Source organism: Heterodontus francisci, chromosome 32, assembly GCF_036365525.1.
Source record: "Heterodontus francisci isolate sHetFra1 chromosome 32, sHetFra1.hap1, whole genome shotgun sequence".
NCBI lineage: Eukaryota > Metazoa > Chordata > Chondrichthyes > Heterodontiformes > Heterodontidae > Heterodontus > Heterodontus francisci.
This window is the reverse complement of record NC_090402.1, coordinates 16,650,774-16,665,847: the sequence shown is the minus strand read 5'-3', so window position 1 is coordinate 16,665,847 and position 15,074 is coordinate 16,650,774. Positions and strand designations below refer to the sequence as shown.

At 41.1% G+C, this 15,074-nt stretch overlaps 1 protein-coding gene across 3 annotated transcripts in view; it reads left to right on the top strand.

The window, feature by feature from the left end:
* The window catches only part of ddx31 (DEAD (Asp-Glu-Ala-Asp) box polypeptide 31), a 112,050-nt gene that overhangs the window by 50,403 nt on the left and 46,573 nt on the right, over positions 1–15,074 (top strand). For 2 of the 3 annotated variants that reach the window (XM_068012338.1, XM_068012341.1), the window contains exons 17-18: positions 5,501–5,578; positions 5,666–5,744. In XM_068012338.1, the coding sequence (XP_067868439.1) occupies positions 5,501–5,578; positions 5,666–5,744 (157 nt within the window). The remainder of the gene's footprint in view (positions 1–5,500; positions 5,579–5,665; positions 5,745–15,074) is intronic. The other variant, XM_068012340.1, reaches the window with a different exon arrangement.

The following is a 15,074-nucleotide window of genomic DNA, read 5'->3' as shown; positions in this document are numbered from 1 at the left end:
ATCTCTAAATAAATAAAATAATACGCAACAATACTACTAGTTTTACTATACTCAGACTAGCAATAGAACGAGTCCATCGTAGCACAGCTTCAGTAAATTTGTGTCAGATGTGTACTTTGGCGATTGACAAAATCATCCCCGGCCAAGGGCACTGAGCAAGCGCTTTTATTGAAAGGTTGACCAATGCTCGACAGTCACTTAGTTATGTGACTTTGTAAACCCGTTTATTGAGGAGTCCTACATTAGTATTGGTCAGTCTCTTGACCTAAGCTGTTGTATTGCAAAGATCCTGCAAACCCCTTAAAAACACTCTGTTACTGTCCTCTGTACTAAACAAAAAATAACTACATACTGGGTTTTTGGCCCAAATCTTAAATTAAATTGTCAGAGCTGTCTCCATAATGCTCTGTTTATAATACCGGACAGCAATTTATTTTGACGGCGTGTGTTGCACCATGCTGCATACTGCCTTTATGGATCATTGGTGCAATTCATCAGCTCTCACTGTCCGCTCATTCATTCTCTGAGTCAGGTGTGTATGGTTCTCAGCACTGTTCGCAAGCTCAGCTGTCATGGGCTTGCTGCCTAGCTTGTCTATTTATGCAATGTAGTCTACAGTGCTTCAGCTTTCTTTGTAACTTTTATTAAAACAAAGTTCATATCAGAGATTAATCTTACTTCTTTAATGGGCAATGCCAAAAAACAAATTATTTAATCTATTTTACTTTGGAAAGAGGGATTTTAAGTTTTTCTATGTGTTGAAAATTCATATTTCAACTTGTACAAGGTTGCTATAAATGTCTTTTGATAAAAGACCAAGTTGTGGACTGGTCCAGTATCTTGATCTAATTGGTCTTTCACTGTTTTTTCAAGCCAAAGATTCCTGCTTTTAAAGTATTTTTCTCTATTAACCCTCTTGGTCTCACCAATGGCCAAGTAACCTGCTCCCATAACACCATGTGGGACACTGAAACGGGTGTCTATGACATATGTTAACACCCAGGGTGCCTCTGCCTCCTTATGGGAATACTCCTTGTTTCTGTTCAGTGTCTCCTTGTGGTGATACTGCTGAGACAAGTGGCTTACTGTGGGTACGAACACGTCCTATCACTTTTATCGCATGCAGCTGTAATTCACAAAGTTTTCTATTCTATGTGCTAGCAGGTAACAAATGTTTTTAATATAGGCTTCCATCTTCCACAAGTCAAGAGTCACAAATTGAAACTTTATGACATCTCTTATGACATTGATCTTGAAACATTTTTTTAATGTGTTTTTTTTCATAAAGAACATACAAAAATATTTAATTACACGCAGACATAAATATGGAATAAATGTCTATCAGCAAATCGCACTTACTTTATCATTGCAAGGTTTTACATGTTTACAGTGTCTGTCATGACTCAGTTGGTAGCCTCTGAGTCAGAATATTGTGGGTTCAAGTCCCACTCCAGGACTTGAACACAAAATCAAGGCTGACACTCCAGTGTAATACTGAGGGAGTGATGCACTGTTGGAGATGCTGTCTTTTGGATGAGACCTTAAAGCAAGGCCCCATCTGCTCCCTCGGGTGGACGTAAATGATCCCATGGCACTATTTCAAAGAAGAGTAGGGAAATTATCCCCAGCTTCCTGGCCAATATTTATCCCTCAGTTAACAATGGTCATTGTCACATTGCTGTTTGTGGGAGCTTGCTGTGTGCAAATTGGCTGTCGTGCTTCCTGCATGACAACAGTGACTACACTTCAAAAGTACTTCATTGGCTTTAAAATGCTTTGGGGTGCCCTGTGGTTGTGAAAGATGCTATGTAAATGCAAGTCTTTCTTTGTGTGTAGCTGTTGTCCTTTGTCTCTGGTGTTCAATGTTGGATAATATCTGCTGCATATTGATAAAAGTGACGGCAGGCGCGTATCCATTGTCTCTCGAGATAAGGAGGCCCAAAAGAAAGAAGAATTGATAAAAATACCCAAGTCACCTTTTCTGTAAAAATATTCCTAAAAGTTTACCATTAATTATCTCAGCACTCAGCTACTATCAGTGGAGTTTATCTGGCTGGCCTAAAATTTTATGGAATCAGTATCTTGCCAGGCTGCTTAGAAATGTTGTTTCCCAGTTTAATTGCTGTGTAGCTGCAGCTTAGGTGCAGAATTCCAATAGATTCTTTCAATTATTTAATGGGGGAAAAAAAACAAATCCTATTGTTTGTGGCACAGAAATTGAAAGCTGCTACACAGTGAAATAGAATTTCTGTGATTCAAGTACATGATTTCAAATCTGACCAGTGGGCACAATTACTTGGTATTTACAGGGCAAGTGTTCCATTTGTTTGGACTTAACTTTCTTGCAATTTGCTTACACAGAACTGTTTAAATTCATTTACAGCCTGACTGGAGAGAAGCAAAGAGAAAGCTACAAAAACATTGTAGTGTTGGTGTCAATAATTTGGGGGAAACAGGGGGAAGGCTGCTTCTTTAATATTGTGCGTACCTTGATGTTAGTTTAATTTTAGAGATACAGCACTGAAACAGGCCCTTCGGCCCACCGAGTCTGTGCCGACCATCAACCACCCATTTATACTAATCCTACACTAATCCCATATGCCTACCACATCCCCACCTGTCCCTATATTTCCCTACCACCTACCTATACTAGGGGCAATTTATAATGGCCAATTAACCTATCAACCTGCAAGTCTTTGGCATGTGGGAGGAAACCGGAGCACCCAGAGGAAACCCAGGTAGACACAGGGAGAACTTGCAAACTCCACACAGGCAGTACCCAGAATTGAACCCGGGTCGCTGGAGCTGTGAGGCTGCGGTGCTATCCACTGCGCCACTGTGCCACCCATGTTAATAGCAGAAGTTTGTGAGAATGATTATTAGAGCAACAGCCTAAAATACTGTCTGTAATTGGAATGCTACAAAAACCTAAAAAGTTATTTACAAGCTGTAAATATCAGTGAAGATTTTGTAAGCAGGATTTTTATTTGTTTTCACTTTTGCAAAAAGATTGTCTGTTCCAGTTTCTCTTCAGTTAGCAAATATGAGTGTAAAGATCAATGAACCTCCAGCTTGGAGCGACAGATGTGCGTGGGTGGTTGTTCATGGGCTTGTGTAAAAGTGAGCCAGTGTGTGCTTAAATAAGTAAATAATGTCAGAGTGTAGGATAGCTGCTGTGAATGTTTCCTTTTAATTTGAAAAATCTAGGTAAAGAGTAAAGCCAATAACGTAGACCATCACCAGCGGAGCATAGAGCAGAAGAGAAATCAAGAAGTAGGGATTAGTGGATATGCACTTGATTTACATACCCCTTGTAGGAGGATGGAAAGGATATCTTGAGGAGATAAGGAGTTGCAGGGTTTTCAGGTCCTTGGAAAGGGTGTATTAAATGAAGCAGTGACCTGGAGTTGGTTGTACCTGAAATTTTGTTTATATTCATTTACACAGAAGAATTATATTCATTTCCTGTTCAGATGAGAGTTTTTTTGCAGTAAAACATGTAAATCAGCAGAGCCTGTAACTGAATAATCTGGACTCCTGCCTTGCTTTCATATTACCTCCAATCAGGAAGAAGGATGAGCAGGTCAAAAGAATAGACCACCTGCTATCCAGCTACTGTCAGTGCCATTGGCTTTTTGCCTCGGGCTGCACTTATTGCTGGTCCGGATGGCCTATGACCATTTTTAATTATCGATTCTAATCAAAATTACAATTAAAATCTTTTTGCACAGCAATTGAGAAACTGCACATTATTCTATGTTTTTTTCCCCCCTAATGTTGGAAGGAATTTTAATTTTGTGATCATGCTAGATCTGAGTTTCCAATGTATTGAGTATAAATTTGAAGACTCTGGTAGTATAGTCTTGTATTGCACTGTGTCTTCACCCCCCTCCCCCCCCCCCCCCCCCCCCACCCCTTTTTTGCTGCATCACGTACATCATGCTCTGCTTGTGAACTGCTCACAGAAGCTCCACAGCCAGCCTTGCAATTTCTCAGCTCTATGATTGCTCATTCACTGATTCATTAAGACAAGTGTGGCTTCTGCCTGGCACGGGCACTTGGATGATGGCTTCCTGCTGTGATTCAGTTCAAATATCTTGGAGGTTGGTGCCTGGCAGGTTGCCAGGAGAGAATGGCATGGAATCATCAGTGCTATCACTATTATCCCCTTCCCCCACCATTTTAATCCATGATGTTTTCATTAACTTTTCATAATAATTGTCGTTCAGTACATTTCACTTCAATGTACCTCTGACACATACATAGATAAAGAGGAAATGTGGATTTAAAATGGCCTGATACAGGACTGACTTTGAATAACTTAAAGTTGAAGGCGAAAAAGGGCAATCTGCAAACTAAAAATAAAGAAAACTATCAACAGCAAGCAGAGAAAAAGAAACACTGACCAAATGGGAAATAAGGACATGAGGGTAAAAAAGAATATGAGGGGTGGTGTGGGGGATGGTGGTTAACAGAATAGCAACAGAGGCTACATTTATTACCTTTGCCTTGTTGCCATTCCAGAGAGCATTTAGGGTCATTGTGGAACTGGAGTCACGTAAAGGCCCATCCAGGTCGGGATTGGAAGACTCCCTTCCTAAAAGGCATTTGTGAACCAATCCAACACCTTGCCAGTCCACAAATTGACAGATTTGTTGAGTCCAATTTGTAATTTGCCTTAATGGTATTTGTACGGTTATGACTTCTGAGTTGCTAGTTTATTACTATAACCACAGGGCTACCATATCCAGGTTTACAAAAAGAGCTTGAAACTCTAGTCTAAGGAGTCCCACATTTGTGAATGGGTGCCCCAAATTTCAATAAAGTACTGGAAATTGGAGCCGGGCCCTAAATTCCTGGAACATTTTTTTTGAGAAGAGCAATTCTAATCATAACATTAGCCTACAATGTCTAGCGTAGGTCACAATGCAAAAGTAACTGTAACATAGACTGTACAAGCAGTAAAATCAGCCGTGGAAGATATATTCACTTAGAATTTGTGGCTAAAAGTTTTGAATTTTGTATGAAAACAATAGTGAGTTTAGTTTTAGTATCTATCCTGTTATTTAAGTATTCACATATTGGATTTTGGAGAGTGAAGACGATAAGGCTTTGAGCACAAGGGTGCAAGTTTCTGCTGTTCATGTCAAAGTAATGGATTCTTGTGGCACTTTCAAAGAGGGTCAGGACAAAGATTAAACTTTATTGCAATGGGGGAAGTGAGGAGGGAATTGGGGAAGTTGGATCATCTGGTCCATTCTTGCCTCCTTTCTCGACTGAGGAGTGGTCCAGGTTAACATAGAGGGGAGAAGATAAATAAGAAATGGGAGGCAATACAGAAAGGTGTAAAATTTCCATTTGGAATGTAGGATACATTCACAAAAATGATCTTCGTAACCTTACTAGTGGCATTGATGCCTAGCAGTGTTATTGTTCAGTAACTTTTTTAAAAAAAAAGATTGATTCCATATTGTTCCTTTTGCGGATGGTATGATAATAGGACAAAACCAACCTGGTCTGATGATCAAGCAAACCCATGTTCCCCTTCTTCCTCAACCCCGCACGCACACACCTCCAGGTAAATTAAATCTGTCTTAGCAGTACTGCATTACCATTTACTGTTTGTGGAAAAGATAAATGACATTTATTTTTCCTGTTTCTTCAGTGTCTCTGAAATAAAAATGGAGAGCATACTTGCAACACTTTTTGTGGAGCACTTTAAAAGAAAACAATCTGGACACAAGGTTTGTGATTTTTGTTTCCCTTTATATTACATCATTGTATTCCGATACCAGTATGTGTTACTCATGCGAAAATTTCCTGGATAGGTAAAGGCAGTTACCACCTTATCAGACCTTCATCCTCATCTCAGACTTTATCCTGGACAACAGTGGTGGAGGGTATTTTCCAGAGTTTATAATCAGTGGGTTTTCAATCACCACATGAAACACTAATGAACTGCTTGTTTTTATTACCACAGGCAACTGTTTTTTAAAAAATATCATTTGAGTTTGGTCCAGGAGCTCGCAACTTGGAAAATTAATATGTCAGAGGGAAAATCAAGGATTTCCCTCCCCAAGTGCACCAATTAGTCTAGTTCACCTGATTAATTGTACATACAAGGGGCAGAGTTGCAGGCAGTGGCATTGAGTGAGCGAAAGTCCCAGTGCCGTGAGAAGCATAAAACAAAGCTTTAAAACTCAGATTCTGTGACTAATCTTTTGAGCAGGTACAAAATTATGAAGTGCAGCCTCAGCATCTTTCATGTTTCTTTTATAACTGTGGCTTAGTTGGTACCACCCTTTCCTCTGACTCAGAAGGCACTGGCCAGGCCAGCATTTATTGCTCATCCCTAATTGCCCGTGCAAAGGTGGTGGTGAGCTGCCTTCTTGAACTGCTGCTGTCCATATGGGGTAGGTACACCCACAGTGTTATTAGGAAGGGAGTTCCAAGATTTTGACCCAGCAACAATGAAGGAACAGTGATATAGCTCCAAGTCAGGATGGTGTGTGGCTTGGAGGGGAATTTGCAGGTGGTGGTGTTCTCACACATCTGCTGCCCTTGTCCTTCTAGTTGGTAGAGGTCGCGGGTTTGGAAGGTGCTGCTTGAGTAGCCTTGGTGCATTGCTGCAATGCATCTTGTAGATAGTACACACTGCTGCCACTGTGCATCGGTGGTGGAGGGAGTGAATGTTTGTAGATGGTGTGCCAATCAAGCGGGTTGCTTTGTTCTGGATGGTGTTGAATTTCTTGAGTGTTGTTGGTGCAGCACCCATCAAGGCAAGTGGAGAGTATTCCATCTCACCCCTGACTTGTGCCTTGTAGATGGTGGACAGGCTTTGGGGAGTCAAGAGGTGAGTTACTCGCTGCAGGATTCCTAGCCTCTGACCCGCTCTTGTGGCCACAATATTTATTTGTGTTTCAGATGAGACATTAAAAGCCTGCCCTTCAGGTGGACGTAAGAGATCCCATGGCACTATTTTAAAGAAGAGCAGGACAGTTATCTCTGGTGACCTAGACTTGCAGGTTGATAGGTAAATTGGCCATTACAAATTGCCCCTAGTATAGGTAGGTGGTAGGGAAATATAGGGACAGGTGGGGATGTGGTAGGAATATGGGATTAGTGTAGGATTAGTATAAATGGGTGGTTGATGGTCGGCACAGACTTGGTGGGCCGAAGGGCCTGTTTCAGTGCTGTATCTCTAAACTAAACTAAACTAAATTAAACCTGGCCAATATTTATCCCTCAACCAACATCAGTGAAAAAGCAAATTACTGGTCATTATCACATTGCTGTTTGTGGGACCTTACTGCCGTGTCTCCTACATTTCAACAGTGACAACACTTCAAAAGTGCTCCATTGGCTGCAGTGCACTTTGGGATGTCCTGAAGTTGTGAAAGGCAGTATGTAAATGCAAGTCTTTTTTTTTATAGACTGGAAGGGCTGACTTAATCTTTGCTAATTCTTGTGGTGAAGTCAAGACCTTGAGTAGGTTGCATGGCCCTGTGGGATCAATGGTAATATACGAATGGAGTAAGTCGGCCTCAACCAGTCCATTGGTTGACCGTTTATTGCAGCTAACCAGCAGAGAATGTGCCTTGTGACCAGGGGATGAGTGAGCTTTTTACTCATTATTTTGTAGTCTATAAAAGGGCTCATCCTAGGTCTCTGAACTCTGAAGAAGATCCCTTTAAAAGGAAAAAAATGATTGGCCCATTTTTACTCATCTGATGAAGACTGTCTTAGAAAGTCTGGACATGGACCTTTCTGGAAATCTGTGCCAGCCCAGCAGTCTACAAGAAATTAGAGAAGTTTTGATAGATACCCTAGTGAAGTTGTGACTTAGCTGTTGAGGGAAGTCAACTAACTTCTTAGAAGCCATTCTCCCACACATCCTTGCAACTCTGATGAGTCACAATGTTTTGATGCTGTAGTACCAAGGTTAGGGAATAGATCTGTCTTCATTCTAGATAATGGCATATACTCAATGGGAGATTGAGCAGCAAGTCCATCTCAATAATACTCAGTGCCTGTCTCTGCTTCTCACATATCTGTTAATGTGGTTTTCTTGGTTTAGAAAATCCACTGCTTTTGTAAACTGTAGTTCTCTTGGCTCTGGTTCAGCACTTTATCTTTGCAAACAGTTATATGTGCATTATATGTGAATCGAGCCACATAACAGTTGAAGTTTCTGACTAAAAGGTTCTTTACATTACTTAATATGAGAAGAGTTGTTGATTACACTGCATGGTTTTGGATTGTGGTGTTTCCTCCCCCTTTCAATCCCCACCATGAAGAAAAGTGTTACCTGACAACAAGTTTATTCTATATCAAAGTTGTAGAGTTAGCACGGTGAAAGGGAAGCTTAAATATCCAAAAGGTGTGGCCCACTGACTGGCTGACTTGCACTCTGCCATGTTGCTGGAAGCATAACTACCTCCATGAAGATGCTGGGAGGACACTGTAGTTACATAGCGTCTACAACACAGAAAAATGCCATTCGACCTAACTGGTCTTTGCAGGAATTTATGTTCCACATGAGCTTCCTCCCACCCCTCTTCATCTAACCCTATCAGCATAATCTATTCCTTTCTCCATCTTTTAATCTATTTTTATTAATTCACGGGATCTGGACATCACTGACAATGCCAGAATTCATTGCCCATCTCTAATTCCCTTAGAGTTGCAGTCCGTATAGTGAAGGTACTCCCACAATACTGTAAGGTAGAATGCTCCAGGAGTTTGACCCAGCAATGATGAAGGTATGGTGATATAATGCCCAAGTCAGGATGCTTTTTTATCTTGGGGAGGAACTTGGAGATGGTGGTGTTCCCAAGTGCCTACTGTCCTTGCTCTTCTAGGTAGTAGAGGTCATGGGTTTGGGAAATGCTGTTGATGAAGCCTTGGCAAGTTGCTGCAGTACATCGTGTAGATGGTGCACACTGCAATCATTCTGAACCAGTGGTGGAGGGAGAGATTTTTTTGTTAAGGTGGTGGATGGGGTGCTATCAAATGGGCTATTTTGTCCTGAATGTCGAGCTTGTTGAGTTTTATTGAGCTGCAGTCATCCAGGCAAGTGGAGAGTATTCCATCACACTTATGCCTTGGAGATGGTAAAAAGGCTTTGGGGAATCAATAGGTGAACCACGTGCGTGAGAATACCCGATCTCTGACCTGCTTTTCTTGTCACAGTATTTATGTGATTGATCCAATTAAAGTTTCCAGTCAAAGGTGATATCCAGGATGCTGTTGATGGGGGATTCCACAATGGTAATGCCGTTGAATTTCAAGGGAAGGTGGTTAGACTGTCTTGTTGGAGATGGTCAATGCTCAACACTTACATAGCAAGTAACATTTGCACTAAGTAACAGCCAAAGCCTGGATGTTGTCCAGGTCTTGCTGCATGCAGGCATGGACTGTTTCATTATCAGAGGAATTGCGAGTGGAACTGAACAATCCTCAGCAAACATCCTCACTTCTGACCTCCAAGTGCTTATCTAGCTTCCCCTTAAATGCTTCTATGCAATTTGTCTTAACTACTCCTCCCGGTAATGAGTTCCATATTCTTACCAATCTTCAGATAAATGAATTTACCCTGAATTCTCTATTGGATTTATTGATGACTATCATATATTTATGGCCCCTAGGTTTGGTCTCCTCACAAGCGGAAACGTCGTCCTACGTCTAGTTGTCCAGTAGCTAGTAGTGGATAAACTTCAGACAGGTGGCGTTTTGAAAACAGAACAGCTCTGACTAATCTCTGCCTTCGCCAAACATCGCTGCCTAATCTAATAGCTAAAATAAGACCTGCAGGTCAATATAGCAGTGCTAAGCCCTACCTTGAATCCCGGGAAGATAAGCACTTCCCCTGTGAGATACCACTGTGTAAGAGTTAAACATGGTGTGTCAAGGACAAACAAATGAATAAAAGTGATAGATTGCTTGGCTGTAGGTAACCTGAAAATCTTCAGTACTTAACTTTAGTCATATTCTTTGAATGAAGGTAATACTGCACATCTTGGTGCACTGCCCTGCTAGAATAGGATAGAAGTTAGTGTTCCAACACCAAACATAAGCTTTAACGTAGGAGAATGTAGGCACTTTTGAATGTTAAATGCACTTTTTTTTTGTGTACACAGCATACTCCATTAGCCTACAAAATGGTGGGTGGGCAGGCAGGCTGGTATGTAGCTTCTGCTAAAGCCGCTTTGTGATGCACTAGATGAGTGCTTCCTGAGCTGACTGCTGCTCTATTTCCAATCCTGTCTATATGGAAGTACTTGTCCTCTTCCCAGTCCTCCCACATATAGAATAGCTGTGACTAGAAACTCAGTGTACAATGATCTGTGAACACAAATCCACTTTTTCCTACTCCTTTGGCATTATTTATCTTTTCAAAAACATCACTACTGTCGCCAGGATGAAGAAAGAAACAGACTGAGCATACAGGCATGCTCGGCGGGGATCTCTTTGGCTGACATCACTTGATTACGTTCGCTTCATTGTTTCCCACAACAAATGGCTTGCCTTCAGGACTCTACAGAGGGGCAATTAAAAGGCGATTATTTTAAAAACCAATTTGTAGGGAAATCGTAGTAATACCAGGAACACATCTAGGGATAAGTACTTCACGTGCTTGCCCTTGGAGTTGCGTTTTCCAGTAAGAAGATCCAACTCCGTTCATATAATTGTGCTTGTGTTTACTTATTACTTCTGCCATTCTTTCCTTGTCATCTGGGATGTGTCTTTCTTAATAAACTGCAGGCGGCGGCCGTCCCACTCCGATATTACAGCCGCCGTTCGTGCTCCGCGTGCTTTCAGAACTCCGTATGGAGTTCCGGGCAAGAACCTGGTGGGGAGGGGGGAGTAATAAAATTTTCAGGACGGGAGGGGTGAAGGAGCAGGGAAATCAATTTTAAGTGAGTGGTGGGAAGGGGTTGAAGGGCAAATGTAAAGAGGTTGGAGGGAAATTGCAGGTTGATAAAGTTTCATTTTGTACCAATGTCCCTTTAAAAAACACATTGGAGTGGATGGGAAAGGGCCTCCATTATATCTGTAATTTTTATGCAATAATTCTACGTAATTTACCTTTAAAAATTTAAATTTCTCCTAAGGGCTTAGAGCCCTTTAAAAATGGCATTGACGCCTGCACAGTGGTGCCGGACGCTGTTGCCTGGGACGCAGCGGCCGCCCCCTCTACATTATCGGAGGCAGCCGCTCCACCCCTACTATTTAAATGAGCCCACATGCGTAATGTTGCAGGGGCTCCAGCAGCTGCCGGGCTGAATTTAAAGGGTTCTGCCGCGGAGCGTGGCGCCCGGATAAAATTCAGCCCCTTATGTGTACTGATATGCATGCCATTTTGGACACACTGCCTTCTAAAAGGTATTGACGCATTGAAAAAGAGCAATAGGGATGATTCTAGAACTAGGGTCTCTTAAGTTATGAAGAAAAACTCTTAGCACTCAATTTATTTTAATTGGAGAAAAGAAGTTTGATGAGACTGACATGCACCATGTCTTCAAAATGCTGAGGAGCATTGGTAATGTAAATGCAACCAGGCCCATCAATTTGGATGGTGAGTAAAGAGCTGGAGGACACGTATTCAAAATTTAAGAAGCTTCAACAGGAGCTTAGAGGATTCTCTTCTCCCTCAGCCTTGTGGAGTAGTGGACATGTGGAGCAGCCTCCTAACAAAAGCAGTTGGTTGCATTGTGATTAATGTGCATTTTGGAGGGGAAATAACAGAAAAGGCTGGAAGAGTGTGTAATTGAATGCAGGATTGAAAGTTATAGGGATAAGAAAAAGAGATGATCAAATATTTCATGCACAGTTATATTCCTGCACTGCTGGACTGGTTCTAGAAAGTAACACCACAGTTAAATAATGTTGTGAACTTAGTATCATTCTAGAGATTTCACGCACGTAAGCGTACTTTTGAGGTCAGGCAAAAACGATTGCAGAATTTCTGCGCAGGAGATTTAAATTCGAAGTTCACCAGTTGTGCACTCCCAGTGGGGAACCTGACTTGGAGGCTATACAGGTCGGAGATGGGGTCACATCACTTTTTCGTGCCTATTTTACAAACCTTTGTGCACTCCCAGTCTTGCTTAGTCAATTAATTTGCTCTTAAATCTATTACGCCAAGTCCATGATGGGACAATTTATCCCTGGGCTATAAAAGGAGCACCTATTGGACCTAATGGTCATTCCTGACCCCATGCTTTCTTGGGTTCTTCACAATGCATTTACTCTATCGGTGATGAAGGCTACTTGATGCATAAGTGAATTATATAAGTGGAATAAAAATGCAACAATAGATCTGATTGGATCATCTGAGTCAAAAAGTTAATTAACTAGCTCCAAAAGCTTTGGGTGTTACTGAGTTGCACTTGTAGGTTTCTTCTGCTAACAGCATGCTGTATTGTCCTTCTGATCAAATATTGTGTTAATTGAAAAGGAAAATTCTTGGTTTCAAAATAATTTAAAAATTCTTTTAAAAAGAAATCCATAATAGAAGGTAATTTTTGTGTTTTGGTAAATTCACATGAATTAACGTGGATTGACTAGCCTCGTTTGTTCTACTGTAATGTCCTATATACTTCTGAGTAATCCACTGTAACATTCTGGTCCTTCCATTCAATAGCAAAAATTCATTTAAAACACCAAAACTTGATCTTTACTTAGAAAGTCAAAAAAGTTGTCGTTTATAATATATTCCTAAAATGTATTGAATTACTGCTCATACTCTCTACATTGCAATATTGAGACCTGTATTACTTTGATTGCTCAAGTTTTTCTGAGAAATTAAGCTTCAGACTTTAATTCGTGGGCTGCTGTCACTTGTCTCTCCAGCATTTAATATGCACTGCTGGAGTTCAGTATCTAGAGCAGCTGGGCTGGGCCTGCTACATTAAGCAGGTATCAACTGATTCACTTTGTAATTGAATGTTGTATTGATTGATGAAATGACAAATTGAGCATTTGGATATATTAAGCCATCAAAATGGTACTACTTCCTGGTTAAGCATGTACTCAGCATCTTGCATTATAATGAGCAACATCCTACTACTGAAAGTAAGGCTACATTTCAGTAGCTGGTGTGTTATGGAAATGGTATCTGCATTTTTCTGCAGCAAAGAGCACTCGTGAATGTTTAAATCAAATGAATTTATTTCATCGTTATTTAGTTTTTAATGGATTATAATTAATTGCAATGGCATTATCTTACCAGAAACGCTTTTGAAAGAACTGTAGAAAAATAATTGTGCAAGGCAAAAGATTCAGATAACAGAATAAACCGAACAACCTTACGATCTCACAAGCAACCAACTACTTTGCAAAAAATAATCTGAAACATCTTTTTTTTTGTTTTTCAATACTTGCTGGGGACATGGTGGTGTCTGCAGTTCCATGGGATGATTGTGTGTGGAAATAAATAGATCAGGTGGGTTACTTCTGTGCATTATAGGAACACTGGGACAATTTTTCAACCTTATTATTATTATCTGTCTAGTTTTGTTGTTACTAGACCTGATACAACATAGTCTGATGTGACTACTACAGTTGTACTAATGTGTAATCTTTTAAAATGCCTATAATCTGCATTAATTGGGTAACCTTGCTCAGGTAGCATGGTGATACCTAGTGTGACAGAAGTATCAAACTAGTATAGTAGGGGGTGTTTTTCAGAGTTTGAATGAGGCGAACTTCTAACTGTGCAATATGCATCTGGGTATGCATACTGCTATCACTGAGTATAAACAGGGAAAATTTCATCTCTAAATACTTCACTTTTTACCAAGAAAATAACAGTTATGATAAATCCTGTAAGGACAAGTATTTTTAAACTATTTAAATTACTCTCACTGGACCCTAACTTGGACCCGAGGCCTGTGAGATCTGGTGGTGCATTTAAACTGGAAGTATGGTTTGCCTCCTTGCACCGTGTTCTAATTGGGCAATGAAAGGTTCTGTGGACACATATTTAAAGATATACACAATGCCGTGTTTACTGGCCTCATGGTATAGGTTGTTTACTTTCATAGGAAGTTTACTTTAAACTTTACAGCACCTTTTCACTGTTAGAGAAAGCAGTCAAAATCCAACTTTATGCTGATTGCACATCAAGGTGAGGCTGAAATGGTGTGATGTCACATTCCCCAGACACAAAAGAAAGCAAATTGCCACATTAGAACTGTGCAACTGAAATGATGATGTGTTACTTGTGTAACCTGCATCACATCTAAGAGCACAATATGTAGAGTATAACAGCCCTATTAGTGCTGTATTAAATTTTCCAGTCAGTGTTACAGGGACTGGAGTAGGGCGTTACTTCTTTCAATACTATTGTGTGTTTGAACTAAATAATGAAAGTTCAAAACTAAAAGAGGACTTCTTTTTCAAGGATCAAAGTTGTTGAAATAGTGAGCATGGACAAGATGTTGTTCATTGTGTTGATTTGCTAATGTTGCCGTCACAATGACTGCTAAGCTGCTGGCTTGTGGCTGTGATCTTCCCCATAAATTCACTTCCAATCACTATTGCACTGTTCGGGGAAAGACAAGGCACTTTCCCTTGAAGTGTGTGAAGTAAATTGGAGGAGCATTTTACTTGTGGCATTCTCACATTCTTCACAGTAAAAAGAATTAAACCGGACGGACCACCCGGCATCGACCGAGGCACGAGAAACGACGGAGGCAAACCCAGTGCTGTCGACCCTGCAAAGTCCTCCTTACTAACGTGGGGGCCTGTGCCAAGGTTGGGAGAGCTGTCCCACAGACTAGTCAACAGCCTGACATAGTTATACTCACGGAATCATACCTTACAGACAATGTCCCAGAGATTGCCATCATGCCACCGGCAGGACAGACCCAGCAGAGGTGGCCGCTTACTGGTATACATTCGGGAGGGAGTTGCCCTGGGAATCCTCAAATTCGACTCCGGGCCCCATGAAGTCTCATGACATCAGGTCAAACATGGGCAAGGAAACCTCCTGCTGATTACCACCTACCGCCCTCCCTCAGCTGATGACTCAGTATTCCGCCATGTTGAACACCACTTGGAGGAAGCAC